This window comes from Penaeus monodon, unplaced genomic scaffold (assembly GCF_015228065.2).
Source record: "Penaeus monodon isolate SGIC_2016 unplaced genomic scaffold, NSTDA_Pmon_1 PmonScaffold_6332, whole genome shotgun sequence".
NCBI lineage: Eukaryota > Metazoa > Arthropoda > Malacostraca > Decapoda > Penaeidae > Penaeus > Penaeus monodon.
The window spans coordinates 1-17,685 of record NW_023661365.1 but is presented as its reverse complement, the minus strand read 5'-3'; the positions used below and the strand labels follow the sequence as shown (position 1 = coordinate 17,685).

General features: G+C 64.6%; 1 protein-coding gene and 3 pseudogenes across 1 annotated transcript; 2 read left to right on the top strand and 2 right to left on the bottom strand.

Moving 5' to 3' along the window:
- Positions 1-78: 78 nt before the first annotated feature.
- Positions 79-721, top strand: LOC119571449 (annotated as a pseudogene).
- Positions 722-2,935: 2,214 nt separating this feature from the next.
- Positions 2,936-3,523, bottom strand: LOC119571448. Its single transcript, XM_037918749.1, has 2 exons — positions 3,294-3,523; positions 2,936-3,226 (listed from the first exon to the last, which is right to left on the bottom strand). Exons 1-2 carry the CDS (start codon positions 3,506-3,508, stop codon positions 3,037-3,039), a joined length of 405 nt encoding a protein of 134 aa, XP_037774677.1. The 5' UTR covers positions 3,509-3,523; the 3' UTR covers positions 2,936-3,036.
- Positions 3,524-11,469: 7,946 nt separating this feature from the next.
- On the top strand, positions 11,470-13,493 carry LOC119571450 (annotated as a pseudogene).
- A 1,689-nt stretch (positions 13,494-15,182) lies between these two features.
- Positions 15,183-16,290, bottom strand: LOC119571447 (annotated as a pseudogene).
- Positions 16,291-17,685: the final 1,395 nt, after the last annotated feature.

Genomic DNA, 17,685 nt, shown 5'->3' with positions numbered 1-17,685 from the left:
CATGCCCCGCCGGGCGGGGGCGACCGTTGCGCGAGGGACCTGCCCCCCGCGCCTGAGGGCGTGCGGGGCGTGCGGGAGCGGGAGGAGCCGCGCCGTCCCGGGGAGGAAAGTCAGCACTCCGTCGGGTGCGCGCGGCCGCCCGCTGCTCCGAGGGATCGGCCCGATCACTTTCATGCGCCCGTGGGTTTAGCGCGCCCATTGACTCGCATACATGTTGGACTCCTTGGTCGTGTTTCAAGACGGGTCGGGAGGAGTACCGATCTTTGCACGCCGCGAAGGCCACGCGGGAGAGGGAAAGGGAAGCGCGGGAGCCAGCGAATTAGGCTCGACCGCGGCCTCGGACCAGTCCCCCGTTCCCGGCAGGCCCCGGAGGAGAGACCGTCGGGGGGCAAGACGAGGGCACCGGGGGATCCCCGGACGGGCGCGCTGGAAAACGCCCCCCGCCCAACGAGGAGCGGAGGACGAACGCGCCGCCGGTTCCTACCAGGACCCGGGCCTCAGACGCCCGTGTGTCCCCAACGCGTCGCGGCGACCTACTGCGGGGGGAAGATCGCCCGCCGGCGCCGGGCAGGCGGCGGGGGCCGCTCCCGCGTTGGCTCCTTCGGCCGAGGCCTCCGGAACGGGAAGTCGCCACGCCCGCTGCCGTCTCCCGGCAGGCCGACGAACTGAATCCCCCCAGTTCGATCTTCGAATCTCCGCCCGTTTAGCCTCTTAACGGTTTCACGTTTCTCTGAACTCTCTCTACAGGGTTCAGTTTCAACTTTCCCTCACGGTACTTGTTCGCTATCGGTCTCGTGGTCATATTTAGCCTTAGATGGAGTTTACCACCTGCTTTAGGTTGCGGTTTCAGGCAACCCGACTCTAAGGAGAGGCCCGTTCCGCACTCCCGAAACCCCCCTCCCCGCGAACGAGGAGGAGGAAGTCCCTTTCCGCCACACGGGCCTGACACCCTCCGTGGGTATGAGAGTCATTCATGAACAACTTAGGCGGCTCGGAAGCGCGTGCAGGACCTCTCCCGAACGCAGCACCCCTCGAGCCCCCCGCGAAGGGGACGCGAGGCTTTGCGCTGGGCTCTTCCCGTTTCGGTCGCACTTACTCAGGGAATCCCGGTTGGTTTCTTTTCCTCCGCTGATTAATATGCTTAAATTAGGCGGGTCATCTCCCTCCACTCGAGGTCGACGTACGTACAACAAAAAGCGAGCGAGCGAGCGAGCGAGCGAGCGGGCGAACGAGTCGCCGCCGCCGCCGCCGCCGTCGCCGTCGTCTTGCTTGTTTTGTGCTTTGGGATCATTTCGCTCTCTTAGTCCGTTGATTAACGGCTTTCCACGCCCCCCTGCCTGCCCCGAAACCTCACGCGGGGGTTTCGTGGCGCGGAGAGGGCCCCAATCTACGCGGTCTCGCGATCTCAGGGTGCGCCCTTGCCCTCTCCAGCACGGCCGGATGGCCCCGGCCCCCTTCCTCTCCTTTCGGGGGGGGGGGGGGGTGCATCGGACGGCTGGCTTTCACGGCTTTGGGAGAGCGCCTCTCCGGCTCTTTTCGGAACATTCGCCTTTTCTGGGCCAGTGGCAGGCAGGTCCCGACCAACAATCGGCCGGTAGTCGGCCGGACGAGGAGGAGGAGGACGAGGTACGTCCGTCCGTCCGCCCGTCCGAGCCGACGGCGACGGAAGAGAGCGAGCCCTCCAAGCGTCTTAAGGGAACGTCCGGACCCGGGAGCGAGTTCCTCCAACGAAACCCGCCCTCTCGGTCCGGCGAACTCCCCAGGGCGGAATGGTCGTGCGAGCGAGCGAGCGAGCGAGCAAGTCGTCGCCGCCGCCGCCGCACCTCCGGCACGGGTTTGAGTGGAGCCGGCAGGCTTGAGGAGAAGCCGCCGGACCCCAAAACACCCCCCGTTGTGCATTTTGCGGAGTCCCCGCCGCCGGAAGCTCCTGCTCCTTCTCCTGCCCCAGATGAGGGGGGGGGAGAGAGAGAGAGAGCCGCCGCCGCGAAAGGGGGCCACCTACACGGCGCTGTTTCGCCTCACTCTAAAGAGATTCTCGTAGCGGCCTTCCCGGAGAACGGGCGGAAAGGGGCAGGAGGACCGGAGCCCTCCGCCGCCGCAGTCCGCAGCCGTCCGTACTGTCTCCCGGGAGGCAACGTCACGACACTCGAGGGAAGGTGGCAGCCGTCCTTCGAAGAAGGCACAGGGCCGCCGCAATGTGCGTTCGACACGTCGATGGAATCACGGAGAATTGCGATAGCCACCAAAACATCGCTTCTTGCCGCGGTCTTCCTCGACCCACGAGCCAAGTGATCCCCCGTTAAGAGTCTTTGCTGGGTTTCTCTTTCCTCGAGTTCACACACACACTACTCGATCGCCTCCCACTCAAAAAGGGCCTCGGAGGGGAGGGTAACCTGCGCTCTGAGAAAACGCGTAGCCCACGGCGCCGAGCGCGCTTCGCGCCCGGCGCCGTCGCCGACCTCGTAGGCCCGGTGACCCAGGCGGGCTGACAAAGACTTTGGGTTCGGCCCCCTCCTCTCCTCCCCGCTCCCTCCGGCCGGCCAGCCAGAGGGAGGGAGGGATGGTGGAGAGAAAAGGGCCGGGGAGCCGTGCCGAGAGCCCCCCGCGGAGGAGGAGGAGGAGGAGGAGGAAATGGGGACGAGGAGCTGGGAGGTGGACCGCGGCAGGAGACAAGACCGTCTCCGCCCCTTGGTCACTGGCCCTCGCCCGTCCCGTCCGTCCGTCCGTCCGTCCGTCCGTCCGTCCGATCGTTCGGGTTGCACGCGAGTTGCCTCTTTCGGCGGCACCACTACTCGGTGGTGGTGCTGCTGCTGCTGCTGCTAGCACTCGTTAATGATCCTTCCGCAGGTTCACCTACGGAAACCTTGTTACGACTTTTACTTCCTCTAAATGACCCAGCTGGACACCCTTTCCGTCGACCCGAGGGCGCTGGCCGCCGCCGAGGCGGCGGTAGCGGCTCCAAGGGCGCCAGTCCGGTGCCCTCACTAGACCATTCAATCGGTAGTAGCGACGGGCGGTGTGTACAAAGGGCAGGGACTAAATCGGCGCAATCTGGTGAATTGCGCCTACTGGGAATTCCTCGTTCATGGGGAACATTTGCAAGCCCCAATCCCCTTTAAGGACAGCTTTCACGAGGTTACCCGCTCCTCTCGGAGCAGGGACAGTCGCTGAACTCTCCATTGTAGCGCGCGTGCGGCCCAGAACATCTAAGGGCATCACAGACCTGTTTATGGCTCAAACTCTCGTGCGGCTAGTATATTTTTTGCTGCCGCTTATCCCTCTAAGAAGAAGACTACGAAGCGGACGCCAGTTTCCGGCGCCGCGGGGCGCGCGCCGGCGGCGCTAACCAACCGACGGCGGAGGCCGCGCGACGGCCGGGTTTAGGGGAACCCGAGCCCACGCCCGAGGCGAAGGCTGGGCGAGAGACCCGTCGACTATTTAGCAGGCTAGAGTCTCGTTCGTTATCGGAATTAACCAGACAGATCACTCCACCAACTAAGAACGCCATGCACCACCACCCACCGAACGAGAACGAGCCTTCATTACTGTCAATCCTTCCGGTGTCCTGGCTGGTGAGTTTCCCCGTGTTGAGTCAAATTGAGCCGCAGGCTCCACTCCTGGTGGTGCCCTTCCGTCAATTCCTTAAGTTTCAGCTTGCAACCATACTTCCCCGAACTCAAAGACTTTGGTTTCCCGGAAGGGACCGCCGGGTCATGGGAATAACTGCGGCGGATCGCTAGTCAGCATCGTTTAAGGTTAGAACTAGGCGGTATCTGATCGCCTTCGAACCTCTAACTTTCGTCTTGATCAATGAAACATCCTTGGCAGATGCTTTCGCAGTAGGTCGTCATGCGACGGTCTAGAATTTCACCTCTAGCGTCGCAGTACGAATGCCCCCGTCTGCTTCTATTAATCATTACCTCGGGTTCCGAAAAACCGACAAAATAGAACCGGGTCCTGTTCCCATCATTCCATGCACGACCCATTCGGGCTGTAAGCAAAGACCAGCTGCTCTGAGCACTCTAATTTTTCAAAGTAAACGTGCCGGCCACAGGGGGACACCCGGTTAAGGGCATAAAAAACCCCGTGCGCGCCGGCGGGGACACGCTCGGAACCCGGCAGTAGCCGCCGCTAAGGCGGACCGCCGGTCCGGAGCAGAAGTCAAACTACGAGCGTTTCAACCGCAAACAACTTTAATATACGCTAGTGGAGCTGGATTACCGCGGGGGCTGGCACCAGACTTGCCCTCCACTCGATCTCGTACAAGGATTTAAAGTGTACTCATTCCAATTGCGAGGCCCGTTCGGGGCTCGCAACAGTATTTTTCGTCACTACCTCCCGTGCCGGGAGTGGGTAATTTGCGCGCCTGCTGCCTTCCTTAGATGTGGTAGCCGTTTCTCAGGCTCCCTCTCCGGAATCGAACCCTGATTCCCCGTTACCCGTGATAGCCATTTTAGGCGTTTAACCTACAATCGAGAGCTGATAAGGCAGACGCCTGCAGGACGCGGCGCCGACCCAACCGGGTGCGGGAGGGGTCGTGCGCTGGCCCAAGTTATTCTGATTCACCAAGGAGATCGCGGCCGGCCGGTTGAAGGCCGGCCGCCGAGGGTTTGGTCTAAAAAGCGCTCCTCCCTCGCGGTCGGAGACTACAAAGGCATGTATTAGCTCTAGAATTACCACAGTTATCCAAGTAGTGCGGTTCGGCAGAGATCCAATGAGTATATCTGTTTTAATGAGCCGTCCGGGGTTTCGCCTTAAGTGGGCCCTGCTTAAATGCATGGCTTAATTTTTGAGACAAGCATAGATTGGGAGGATAACCAGGTAGAATTGGAAAAAACAACAAAGGGACCCGTCGGGTCGCCATCTTTTCGGGTGTGTGTGCTCGCAGGGAAGAGAGGGCCCCGGCACGCAGCACCCCAGCGCGCGCGCGCCCTGTCCGCTCATTCTCCCCCTTTGATTTTCTGGTTTTTCGCAGGATCGGCCCGCGCCTCTCCCCCGGGATGGGGAAAGAGGCGGACCGAGCGGTGGCTTTTTCATATCGGCTCTTCTCTCAAAGGGGCGCCGCACGCGGGGTGGGAGAGAACAAGCGTCCCCGGGGCCCAGAACAACGGCCGCGGCGGGCCCCCCACCCGGGCGCGACCCCTTCATCGTCTCTCCTCTTTTTTTCGCCACGTCTTTCGCCCCCCAGGGGGGGCGAAGGGAGAAGGTGGCGAGGGAGGGGGGGGGCAGGCGCAAACGGACGGCGGGCACCGCACCAAGGGTGCCCGCCAAACCCCCCCCAGCTGCCCGCCGCTCCTCCTTTCCTTCCCCCCCACCCCCTCGCATGCTGAAAGGGCCGGCCCCCCCTTTCCACGGGGGAAAACCCGGGGCGCGCCCGCAGGGGCGCGTTTGGGCGCTCCTTTTCCCCCGCCCCCTTTCCCGGGAAGGGGCCGGCCCGGGCAGCCCCCCCCCCGCCCGGCCGCCCGCGCGCGCCCCCCCGCGCGCGCGAAAGGGCAAGGAAAGGGGAAGGGGGATGGGGTACCCCCCCGCGCCCGGGGGGGATGGGAGGGAAAAACGGAACACGCGCAGAAAGCGAGAACCACAAGGGGGGGGGGGGCCCCGGGCCCAGCCTTTACCCCGCGCAAGGGGGAAAGGGGGTGTGTGATTGCCGGGGTTTTTCCTTTTCTCGCCGCAAGGGGGTCAAAACCGGGATCCCCCGCGCATGGGCACCACGGGCCGAGGGGGAAGAACCGCGGGAGCTCTACCGTGCGGGGGGAAGGGCCCGGCGGGGGCGGATTAAAAACCATTCCGAACTTTAGAATGGAGCGGGCCTCTGTGAAGGGCACGGCCACAACCCCCTCAAGGGGGGGGCAGGGGGGAATGGATACCCGGCGGCCCCCGGCCGGCACGTGGCGGGGCCCGCGACCTTTGCTGTGCGCTGGGGGAGGCAAGGCAAAAGGGGCGAGGCGCGGGCGCCCCACAGCCTCCTGCCAGCCCGACCACAACGGCGAAGGGAGCGGGGGGGGAAAAAGAAGAGGGGGAAGGGGGGGGGGGGCCGGGGGACGCGCCACGCGTCCCTCCTTTCCCTCCAAGGGCCCGTTCACCCAACACCACCGCAAACAGGGCCCTCCGCCCCCCCCTCGGGGAAAACACGCCCCTCGCCCCCCACGCCAGGGGGCCCGCAACCCTACCTCAAGCCTTGCCTCCCAGGGGGACTGCCCCGGGCCCGGAGACCGCCCCGGGTCCCCCCAACTGCCGCCGGAGGAACCCGCCCCCCGCGCCCCGGGCACAAACCCCACAGGCCCGTCCGGCCACCCGGGAAAGGGCCAGCGGACCCCACCCCGGGGTGGTCCGCGCAACAGGCCGCTTGCCACCGGGGCCGGGGTCGCCCCTCCGCCCGTCCGTCCGCCCCCGCGACCGGACCGGCCCCTTCGTTTCCCTTATAGTTGTCCGCGGCCGTTCCGCCACCACGCCCGCAAACGGGCCCCCCGCTCTCGCCCCCCCGCCAAGGCGAAACCCGGGTTGGGGGGAAACGAGAAAAGGGACCGGGCCGGCGGGGGGACGACCCGGGCCCCGGGGAAATCGGACCCCACTCGCCCCCGGGGGGGGGACCCCCGTCGCTCCCCGGGGCCCGGGGTTGGGGAAGATCAAAGCGGTGGCGGCGGGGTTTGGGGGCTGGCGGGCCCGGCTGGCTGGCTGGCTGGCTGGCTGGCTGGTGGCGGGGTTGTCGCTGGCTGGCTGGCTGGCGGTTGGCTGGTGGTTTGGGGTGGGGCGGGGCTGGCTGGCTGTGGGGGGTGGTGGCTGGCTGGCGGTTTGGCTGGTGGCTCCGCTCGCACGACCCGACCTCATCCCTTACAGTTGTCCCCACGGCCGTTCGCCCCCCCAAAACTCCCCGGGGCCCCCCGGGCTCCTTTTCCCCCCCCCACCGCGACCTGCTCGTCCGCACGCAGGGGGCCCGCGGCCCGCCGCCCCCGAGGGGACCCCCGCGCCGGGGCCGCCCGGCCCCGTTCCCCGCCCCACCGCGACCTGCTCGCCGCACCCCAGGGGGACCCGCGGCCCCCGGCCCCCGGGACGACGCCCGCCCCGGGGGCCCCCCGGCCCTCCGTTCCCCCCCCCACCGCGACCGCTCGCCCGCCCCAGGGGACCCGGGGCCCCGCCGCCGCCGACGCCGCCCGCCCCGGGGCCCCCGGCTCCTTTCCCCCGCCCCACCGCGAAAAGCCAATGGTGGTGGGGCCGCCGCCTCCCCCGCGACTCTCGCTCCCGCTGGGCCCGCCCCGGCACCCGGGCCCGCCCAGCACCCAGACGGGGGCCAGGTCCAGCCTTGCCCCATTAAGGTTGTCGGCGCGGCCGTTCGGGCAGCACGACCGCAAACAGGCCCTTTCCTCCCTCCTCCTGTCCCCCCGGGAGGAGGGTTTGGGGGAAAGGAATTTTTCGCCCCCCCCCCCCCCCCCCACCCCACCCCCCCCCATTTTTCCCCCTTCCCTTTCCCCCTCCCCCCCCCACCCCCCCCCCCCCCGACACCGAACCCCGCCCCCCTCGCCCCGGCGCGCCGGACCCAAAAGTGCCGGCTTCCCCCGAAGAAACCCCAGGCGGGGGGCCTTTTTCCGTCCGCTTTTTGGTTTCTTGGCCTGGGCTCCCGGGGACGGCGGCAGCGGGTGCCGGCTTTTTGGGGAGGGGCCGGGCCCGGTTTCATTTCCCCCGCCCGCCCCCTTCCCGCAAAAAATAGCCTCCCCTTCCTGCCCTTTTGTTCTTGGGTCGTCGTGTCGTGTCGTGTCGTCGTGTCGTCGTCGTCGTCCAAAAGGGCCCGGGAAACCGAAACGGTGCCATGGACAGGAGGGGCCCCCCAAAGCCGATGGGTGTGCGCTATTCGCGCTTTTTTTACCCCATTTGCCTGCCTGCCTCCTTCTTATCTCATCATCATCTTTCATCATCATCATCATCAATCTTTATCATCTCACATCATCATCACCCTCATCATCATCACCCTCACCCTCAAAAATTTTATTTTTATTATTATTATTATTATTCTTATTATTATTTTTATTATATTTTATTTATTTTTATTATTATTATTATTTTATTATTTATTATTTTATTTTTATTTATTATTTATTATTATTATTTATTATTTTTACAAAAAATAATAATAATAATAATAATAAAAATAATAATAATAATAAAAAATAAAAAAATAAAAAATAAAATAATAAAAATTTAAAAAATAATAATAATAATAAAATAATGAGATGATGATGATGATGATGATGTGTGGGATGATGATGAGATGATGATGATGATGATGATGATGATGATGATGATGAGATGATGATGATAAGAAGGCAGGCAGGCGGCAAATGTGTAAAAATGCGCGAATAGCGCACACCCCAGGGCCCGTCGGGGGCCGCCCTGTCCAGAGCCCCTTTAGGGTTTTCCCAAAGGGCCCCTTTGGGGTGGGGGGCCGACGAGGGACGACGACGGGACGACGACCGACGAGGGACGACGACGACGACGACGGGGAAGGGCAGCTTTTTTTCCCTGGGGGAAGGGGGGGGGGGGGGAAATAAACCCGGGGGCCCGGCCCCCCCCCAAAAAGGGGCACCCCCCGGGCTGCCGCCGTCGGACCCCGGGCCCCAAGAAGCCAAGAAGGGGGACGGAAAAGGCCGCCGCCTGGTTGCCTTCGCGGGAACCCGGCCCATTTTCCGGCCCGGCGCCCCGGGGTCGAGGGGGCGGGATTCGGGTCGGGGGGTGGGGGGGGGGGGGGGGGGGGGGGGGAAAGGGAAAGGGGGAAAAAACATGGGGGGGGGGGTGGGGTGGGGGGGGGGGGGGGGGGGCGAACATTTTTCCCGAAAAAACCCGCCCCCCGGGTTTGGGAAACAGGAGGAGAGGAGGCCCTGTTTGGGGTCGTGCTGCCTGAACGGCCGCGCCGCCCAACCTTATGGGGCAAGGCTGGTCCGGGCCCCCCGTCTGCTGCGGGGGGCCCGGGCTCCCGGGGCGGGCCGAGGGGGAGCGAGGGGTCGCGGGGCGGGGCGGCGGGCCCCCCAACCCACCAGGGGCTTGGGGTGGGGGGGGCGGGGAACGGAGCCGGGCGGCCCCCCCGGGGGCTTTCGTGGGGCGGCGGGGGGCCGGGGGGGCCCCCGTGCGTGGGGACGGGGCGGGTTCGCGGTGGGCGGGGAAAGGAGCCGGGGGGCCCGGCGGGGGCGTGTCGGCGGCGGGGGGGCCGGGGGTTTCCCCGTGCGTGCGGACGACAGGTCGCGGTGGGGCGGGGAAACGGACCCGGGCCCGGCCCGGCGGGGGCGTCGGGGGGCGCGGCGGGCCGCGGGTCCCGTGCGTGGGACGAGGGGTCGCGGTGGGGGGGGGGGGAAACGGAGCCGGGGGGGCCCCGGCGATTGGGTGGGCGAAGGGGGCCGTGGCGACAACTGAAGGGAAAGATGAGGCGGGTCGTGGGGAGCGAGCCACCCAAGCCAGCCAGGCCAGCCGGGCCAGCCACCCAGCCACCCCAGCCAGCCGGGCCGCCAGCCACCCAGCCAGCCACCAGCCGGGCCAGCCAGCCAGCCAGCCAGCCAGCCACCCACCCGGGCCGGGCCACCCCGCCGGGCCAGCCACCCAGCCACCCAGCCACCCCAGCCAGCCAGCAGCAAGCCAGCCAGCTCGATTTTCCCTAGGGGGGCCCCGGCGAGCGACGGGCGTCCCCCCCCAAAAGCGATTTGGGGCCCCGTTCCCGGGGCCCCTTGCTCGTCCCCCGCCGGCTGGTCTTGTCTCGTTCCCCCGAACGGGCGTGCGCCTTGGCGGGCGGCGAGAGCGGGCCTGTTTGCGGTCGTGGTGGCGGAACGGCCGCGGCGACAACTATAAGGGCAACGAAGGGGCCGGTCGCGGTCGCGGTGACGGACGGACGGGCGGACGGGCGAGGCCCGGCCCCGGTGGGCAGAGCGGCCTGTTGCGCGGACCGGATCCCGGGTGTGGTCCGCTGGCCCTTCCGTGGCCGGACGGGCCTGTGTGTGTGTGTGTCCGGGCGCGGTGGGCGGGTTCCCTCCGGCAGGCAGCTCGCGGCGCAGCCGGGCGGTCTCCGAGGCCGGGCAAGTCCCCCTCGGAGGCACGGCTTGAGGCTAGGTGTTGCGGGCCCCCGTGGCGTCGGGGGCCGCGAGGGGGCGTGTTCCCTGCGGGGCGGGCAGAGAGCGGGGCCTGTTTGCGGTGGTGTTGGGTGAACGGCCGTGTGGGCAGGTATAAGGGGGACGCGTGGCTGCGTCCCTCCGGCCCCCCACACCCCTTCCCTCTCTTGCTTTCCCCCTCCCGCTCCCGTTCGCGGTTGTGGTCGGGCTGGCATGGAGGCGTGTGCGGGCGCCCGTCGCCTCGCCTCGCCTTGCCTCCCGCAGCGCACAGCAAAGGTCGCGGGCTCGCGCCACGTTGCCGGCCGGGGGCCGCCGGGGTATCCATTCCCCGTGCCGCCCCCGTTGAGGTCGGTTGTGGCCGTGCCCTTCACAGAGGCGACCGCTCCATTCTAGACGTTCGGAATGGTTTCCGAGTGCCGCCCCCGCGCGGCCTTCCCCTCGCGACGGTAGAGCTCCCGCGGTTCTTCTCCCCTCGGCCACGTGGTGCCGATAGCGCGGAGCTAGATCCCGGGTTGTGACACCCTTGCGGCGAGAAAGGAAAAAAACCCGGCAATCACACACCCTTGCCGCCTTGCGCGGAGTAAAGGCTGGGCCGGAGGGCCCCCCTCTTGTGGTTCTCGCTTGCTGCGCGTGTTCCGTTTCCATCCGATCCCCACCGGGCGCTGTGGGTAGCCGGCATCCCCCATTCCCCTTGCCTTGGCCCTTTCGCGCGCGCGCGCGCGCGCGGGCGAGGCCGGGCGGGCGGGGCTGCCGGCCGGCTCCGTGTTCCGGGAAGGGGGTCGGGGGAAGAAGGAGCGCCAAGCGCGCCCCCTGCGGAGCGCGCGCGCGAGTTCCCCTGTGGAAAGGGGTGGGCCGGCCCTTTCAGCATGCGATGGAGGGATGGAGGGAGGAAGGACAGAGGAGGAGCGGCGGGCAGCTGGCGCGGCGGGCACCCTTGGTGCGGTGCCTGCCGTCCGTGTGCGCCTGCCCCGCCTTCCCTCGCCACCTCTCTCCCTTCGCTCCCCACCTCGCTGCGGCCGAAAGACGATGGCGAAAAAAGAGAGAGAGAGACGATGAAGGCTCGCGCCCGGGTGGGAGGCTGCCGCGGCCGTTGTTCTGGCCCGGCGACGCTTGTTCTCTCCCACCCCTGCGTGCGGCGCACCCTAAGAGAGAAGAGCCGATGATGAAAGAAGCCATCCAGCATCGGTCCGCCCTCTTTCCCGATCCCGGCGAGAGTGCGCGGACCGATCCTGCGAAAAGCCGAGAAGTGCAAGGCGGAGAAGAGAGCGAGCGAGCAGGCGCGCGCGCGCTGCGTGCTGCGTGCCGGCGCTCCTCCTCTCCTCCTGCGAGCACACACACACACGAACGATGGCGACCCGACGGGTCGTTTGTTGTTGTCCAATTCTACCTGGTTGATCCTGCCAGTAGTCATATGCTTGTCTCAAAGATTAAGCCATGCATGTGTAAGTACAGGCCGACTTAAGGCGAAACCGCGGACGGCTCATTAATCAGATATAACTCATTGGATCTCTGCCGAACCGCACTACTTGGATAACTGTGGTAATTCTAGAGCTAATACATGCCTTTGTAGTCTCCGACCGCGAGGGAGAGCGCTTTTATTAGACCAAAACCCTCGGCGGCCGGCCCTTCAACCGGCCGGCCGCGATCTCCTTGGTGAATCAGAATAACTTTGGCCGAGCGCACGACCCCTCCCGCAACCCGGGTTGGGTCGGCGCCGCGTCCTGCAGGCGTCTGCCTTATCAGCTCTCGATTGTAGGTTTAAACGCCTACAATGGCTATCACGGGTAACGGGGAATCAGGGTTCGATTCCGGAGAGGGAGCCTGAGAAACGGCTACCACATCTAAGGAAGGCAGCAGGCGCGCAAATTACCCACTCCCGGCACGGGGAGGTAGTGACGAAAAATACTGTTGCGAGCCCCGAACGGGGCCTCGCAATTGGAATGAGTACACTTTAAATCCTTGTACGAGGATCGAGTGGAGGGCAAGTCTGGTGCCAGCCGCCGCGGTAATTCCAGCTCCACTAGCGTATATTAAAGTTGTTGCGGTTGAAACGCTCGTAGTTTGACTTCTGCTCCGGACCGGCGGTCCGCCTTAGCGGCGGCTACTGCCGGGTTCCGAGCTGTGTCCCCGCCGGCGCGCACGGGGTTTTTTATGCCCTTAACCGGGTGTCCCCCTGTGGCCGGCACGTTTACTTTGAAAAAATTAGAGTGCTCAGAGCAGGCTGGTCTTTGCTTACAGCCCGAATGGTCGTGCATGGAATGATGGAACAGGACCTCGGTTCTATTTTGTCGGTTTTTCGGAACCCGAGGTAATGATTAATAGAAGCAGACGGGGGCATTCGTACTGCGACGCTAGAGGTGAAATTCTTAGACCGTCGCATGACGACCTACTGCGAAAGCATCTGCCAAGGATGTTTTCATTGATCAAGAACGAAAGTTAGAGGTTCGAAGGCGATCAGATACCGCCCTAGTTCTAACCTTAAACGATGCTGACTAGCGATCCGCCGCAGTTATTCCCATGACCCGGCGGGTAGCTTCCGGGAAACCAAAGTCTTTGAGTTCCGGGGAAGTATGGTTGCAAGCTGAAACTTAAAGGAATTGACGGAAGGGCACCACCAGGAGTGGAGCCTGCGGCTCAATTTGACTCAACACGGGGAAACTCACCAGGCCAGGACACCGGAAGGATTGACAGAATGAAGGCTCTTTCTCGATTCGGTGGGTGGTGGTGCATGGCCGTTCTTAGTTGGTGGAGTGATCTGTCTGGTTAATTCCGATAACGAACGAGACTCTAGCCTGCTAAATAGTCGACGGGTCTCTCGCCCAGCCTTCGCCCTCGGGCGTGGGCTCGGGTTCCCCTAAACCCGGCCGTCGCGCGGGCCTCCGCCGTCGGTTGGTTAGCGCCGCCGGCGGCGCGCCCCGCGGCGCCGGAAACTGGCGTCCGCTCGCAGTCTTCTTCTTAGAGGATAAGCGGCAGCAAAAAATATACTAGCCGCACGAGAGTTTGAGCCATAACAGGTCTGTGATGCCCTTAGATGTTCTGGGCCGCACGCGCGCTACAATGGAGAGTTCAGCGAGCTGTCCCTGCTCCGAGAGGAGCGGGTAACCTCGTGAAAGCTGTCCTTAAAGGGGATTGGGGCTTGCAAATGTTCCCCATGAACGAGGAATTCCCAGTAGGCGCAATTCACCAGATTGCGCCGATTTAGTCCCTGCCCTTTGTACACACCGCCCGTCGCTACTACCGATTGAATGGTCTAGTGAGGGCACCGGACTGGCGCCCTTGGAGCCGCTACCGCCGCCTCGGCGGCGGCCAGCGCCCTCGGGTCGACGGAAAGGTGTCCAAGCTGGGTCATTTAGAGGAAGTAAAAGTCGTAACAAGGTTTCCGTAGGTGAACCTGCGGAAGGATCATTAACGAGTGCTAGCAGCAGCAGCAGCACCACCACCGAGTAGTGGTGCCGCCGAAAGAGGCAACTCGCGTGCAACCCGAACGATCGGACGGACGGACGGACGGACGGGCGAGGGCCAGTGACCAGGGGCGGAGACGGTCTTGTCTCCTGCCGCGGTCCACCTCCCAGCTCCTCGTCCCCATTTCCTCCTCCTCGTCCGCGGGGGGCTCTCGGCACGGCTCCCCGGCCCTTTTCTCTCCACCATCCCTCCCTCCCTCTGGCCGGCCGGCCGGAGGGAGGCGGGGAGGAGAGGAGGGGCCGAACCCAAAAGTCTTTGTCAGCCCCGCCTGGGTCACCGGGGCCTACGAGGTCGGCGACGGCGCCGGGCGCGAAGCGCGCTCGGCGCCGTGGGCTACGCGTTTTCTCAGAGCGCAGGTTACCCTCCCCTCCGAGGCCCTTTTTTGAGTGGGAGGCGATCGAGTAGTGTGTGTGTGAACTCGAGGAAAGAGAAACCCAGCAAAGACTCTTAACGGGGGATCACTTGGCTCGTGGGTCGAGGAAGACCGCGGCAAGAAGCGATGTTTTGGTGGCTATCGCAATTCTCCCGTGATTCCATCGACGTGTCGAACGCACATTGCGGCGGCCCTGTGCCTTCTTCGAAGGACGGCTGCCACCTTCCCTCGAGTGTCGTGACGTTGCCTCCCGGGAGACAGTACGGACGGCTGCGGACTGCGGCGGCGGAGGGCTCCGGTCCTCCTGCCCCTTTCCGCCCGTTCTCCGGGAAGGCCGCTACGAGAATCTTTTTAGAGTGAGGTGAAATAGCGCCGTGTCGGTGGCCCCCTTTCGCGGCGGCGGCTCTCTCTCTCTCTCCCCCCTCATCTGAGGCAGGAGAAGGAGCAGGAGCTTCCGGCGGCGGGGACTCCGCAAAATGCACAACGGGGGGTGTTTTGGGGTCCGGCGGCTTCTCCTCAAGCCTGCCGGCTCCACTCAAACCCGTGCCGGAGGTGCGGCGGCGGCGGCGGCGGCGACTTGCTTGCTCGCTCGCCCCGTCGCACGACCATTCCGCCCTGGGGAGTTCGCCGGACCAGAGAGGGCGGGTTTCGTTGGAGGAACTCGCTCCCGGGTCCGGACGTTCCCTTAAGACGCTTGGAGGGCTCGCTCTCTTCCGTCGCCGTCGGCTCGGACGGGCGGACGGACGGGCGGACGTACCTCGTCCTCCTCCTCCTCCTCGTCCGGCCGACTACCGGCCGATTGTTGGTCGGGACCTGCCTGCCACTGGCCCAGAAAAGGCGAATGTTCCGAAAAGAGCCGGAGAGGCGCTCTCCCAAAGCCGTGAAAGCCAGCCGTCCGGTGCACCCCCCCCCCCCCCCCCGAAAGGAGAGGAAGGGGGCCGGGGCCATCCGGCCGTGCTGGAGAGGGCAAGGGCGCACCCTGAGATCGCGAGACCGCGTAGATTGGGGCCCTCTCCGCGCCACGAAACCCCCGCGTGAGGTTTCGGGGCAGGCAGGGGGCGTGGAAAGCCGTTAATCAACGGACTAAGAGAGCGAAATGATCCCAAAGCACAAAACAAGCAAGACGACGGCGACGGCGGCGGCGGCGGCGGCGACTCGTTCGCCCGCTCGCTTGCTCGCTTTTTGTTGTACGTACGTCGACCTCGAGTGGAGGGAGATGACCCGCCTAATTTAAGCATATTAATCAGCGGAGGAAAAGAAACCAACCGGGATTCCCTGAGTAAGTGCGACCGAAACGGGAAGAGCCCAGCGCAAAGCCTCGCGTCCCCTTCGCGGGGGGCTCGAGGGGTGCTGCGTTCGGGAGAGGTCCTGCACGCGCTTCCGAGCCGCCTAAGTTGTTCATGAATGACTCTCATACCCACGGAGGGTGTCAGGCCCGTGTGGCGGAAAGGGACTTCCTCCTCCTCGTTCGCGGGGAGGGGGGTTTCGGGAGTGCGGAACGGGCCTCTCCTTAGAGTCGGGTTGCCTGAAACCGCAACCTAAAGCAGGTGGTAAACTCCATCTAAGGCTAAATATGACCACGAGACCGATAGCGAACAAGTACCGTGAGGGAAAGTGAAACAGAACCCTGTAGAGAGAGTTCAAGAGAACGTGAAACCGTTAAGAGGCTAAACGGGCGGAGATTCGAAGATCGAACTGGGGGGATTCAGTTCGTCGGCCTGCCGGGAGACGGCAGCGGGCGTGGCGACTTCCCGTTCCGGAGGCCTCGGCCGAAGGAGCCAACGCGGGGAGCGGCCCCCGCCGCCTGCCCGGCGCCGGCGGGCGATCTTCCCCCCGCAGTAGGTCGCCGCGACGCGTTGGGGACACACGGGCGTCTGAGGCCCGGGTCCTGGTAGGAACCGGCGGCGCGTTTTGTCCTCCGCTCCTCGTTGGGCGGGGGGCGTTTTCCAGCGCGCCCGTCCGGGGATCCCCCGGTGCCCTCGTCTTGCCCCCCCGACGGTCTCTCCTCCGGGGCCTGCCGGGAACGGGGGACTGGTCCGAGGCCGCGGTCGAGCCTAATTCGCTGGCTCCCGCGCTTCCCTTTCCCTCTCCCGCGTGGCCTTCGCGGCGTGCAAAGAGTCGGTACTCCTCCCGACCCGTCTTGAAACACGGACCAAGGAGTCCAACATGTATGCGAGTCAATGGGCGCGCTAAACCACGGGCGCAATGAAAGTGATCGGGCCGATCCCTCGGAGCAGCGCGGCGGCCGCGCGCACCCGGACGGAGTGACTGACTTTCCTCCCCGGGACGGCGCGGGCTCCCTCCCGCTCCCGCACGCCCCGCACACGCCCTCACCGGGCGGCGGGGGGGGCGCAGGTCCGGACTCGCCATGACGAACGGTCGCCCCCCGCCTCGGCGGGCTCGGGCGGCCGGATGTGTCGGCGGTACCCAGAGCATAGATGTTGGGACCCGAAAGATAGTGAACTATGCTTGGCCGGGATGAAGCCAGGGAAACCCTGGTGGAGGTCCGAAGCGTTTCTGACGTGCAAATCGATCGCCAGAGCTGAGTATAGGGGCGAAAGACCAATCGAACTACTAGTAGCTGGTTCCCTCCGAAGTTTCCCTCAGGATAGCTGGCGCTCGCTTCGAACGAGTTCCATCCGGTAAAGCGATGACTAGGGGTGTTGGGGACGAAATGTCCTCAGCCCATTCTCAAACTTTAAATGGGTGAGGTGCCGGGCTTGCTTCGCTGAAGCCCGGACGAGAATCGGAGTGCCTAGTGGGCCAATTTTGGTAAGCAGAACTGGCGCTGTGGGATGAACCAAACGTCGAGTTAAGGGCCTAAATTGATGCTAATTCCGATCCCATGGAAGGGAGTTGCTTGCTATAGACAGCAGGACGGTGGCCATGGAAGTTGGAATCCGCTAAGGAGTGTGTAACAACTCACCTGCCGAAGCAAGTAACCCCGAAAATGGCATGGCGCTCAAGCATCCTCCCGATACTCGACCGCCGGGCGCACTATAGGCTGCGTCGAGGAGGTCTCGAGGCCCCGGCGAGTAGGAGGGCGCGGTGGTGAGCGTAGAAGGATACGGCGCGAGCCGGTCTGGAGCCGCCCTGGTGCGGATCTTGGTGGTAGTAGCAAATGCTCGAGCAAGCGAACCCTCGTTGACCGAAGCGGAGGAGGGTTCCCCGCCAACATCGCTTGGTCGTGGATAAGTCGGCCCTTAGCCCGAGGATAGCTTCCCTCCGATCCCCTGGAAAACGCCACAAAACAGTCGAGAGCTCTTCTTGGGATCTCCCTGTTTTGGAAAGGGGTCGAGGCGGCACGAGGCCCGAGCAGCAGCAGCCAGCCCAACCCGGGCGGGCGGGCTCTCGGGGCTTGTCGGCGCCGGCTGCGAACGGTGTGGGGCCTGATGATGATGGTTTTTTGATGAGAAACCACTCTCAGGCCTCTCGCGGCCGGCGTCTTGGCCACGGCCTTTTTTTTGCTCGCTTGCTCGCTTGCTCGCTTGCTCGCTTGCGCTGGCCGGCCACGCCAATCCCCCGCCTCAGCAATTTGTCTGGATCCAAAACGACAAAGGAGAAAAAGAAAGAAAGAGAGAAATGCAAAGAAACGGTCCAGTCAGATTTCGGGCTAAAGGGAATACGGTTAAAATCCCGTGACCTGCCCCGTGGGAAGACAGACCCGTGCGTGGGAAAATATTTAGAGTGCGGGTGGCCGTCTAACGAGTGCGGCGGCGCGCGTGGGCCGCGGGCGTCGCCCTCGTCGTCGGAGTCTCTCCCCTT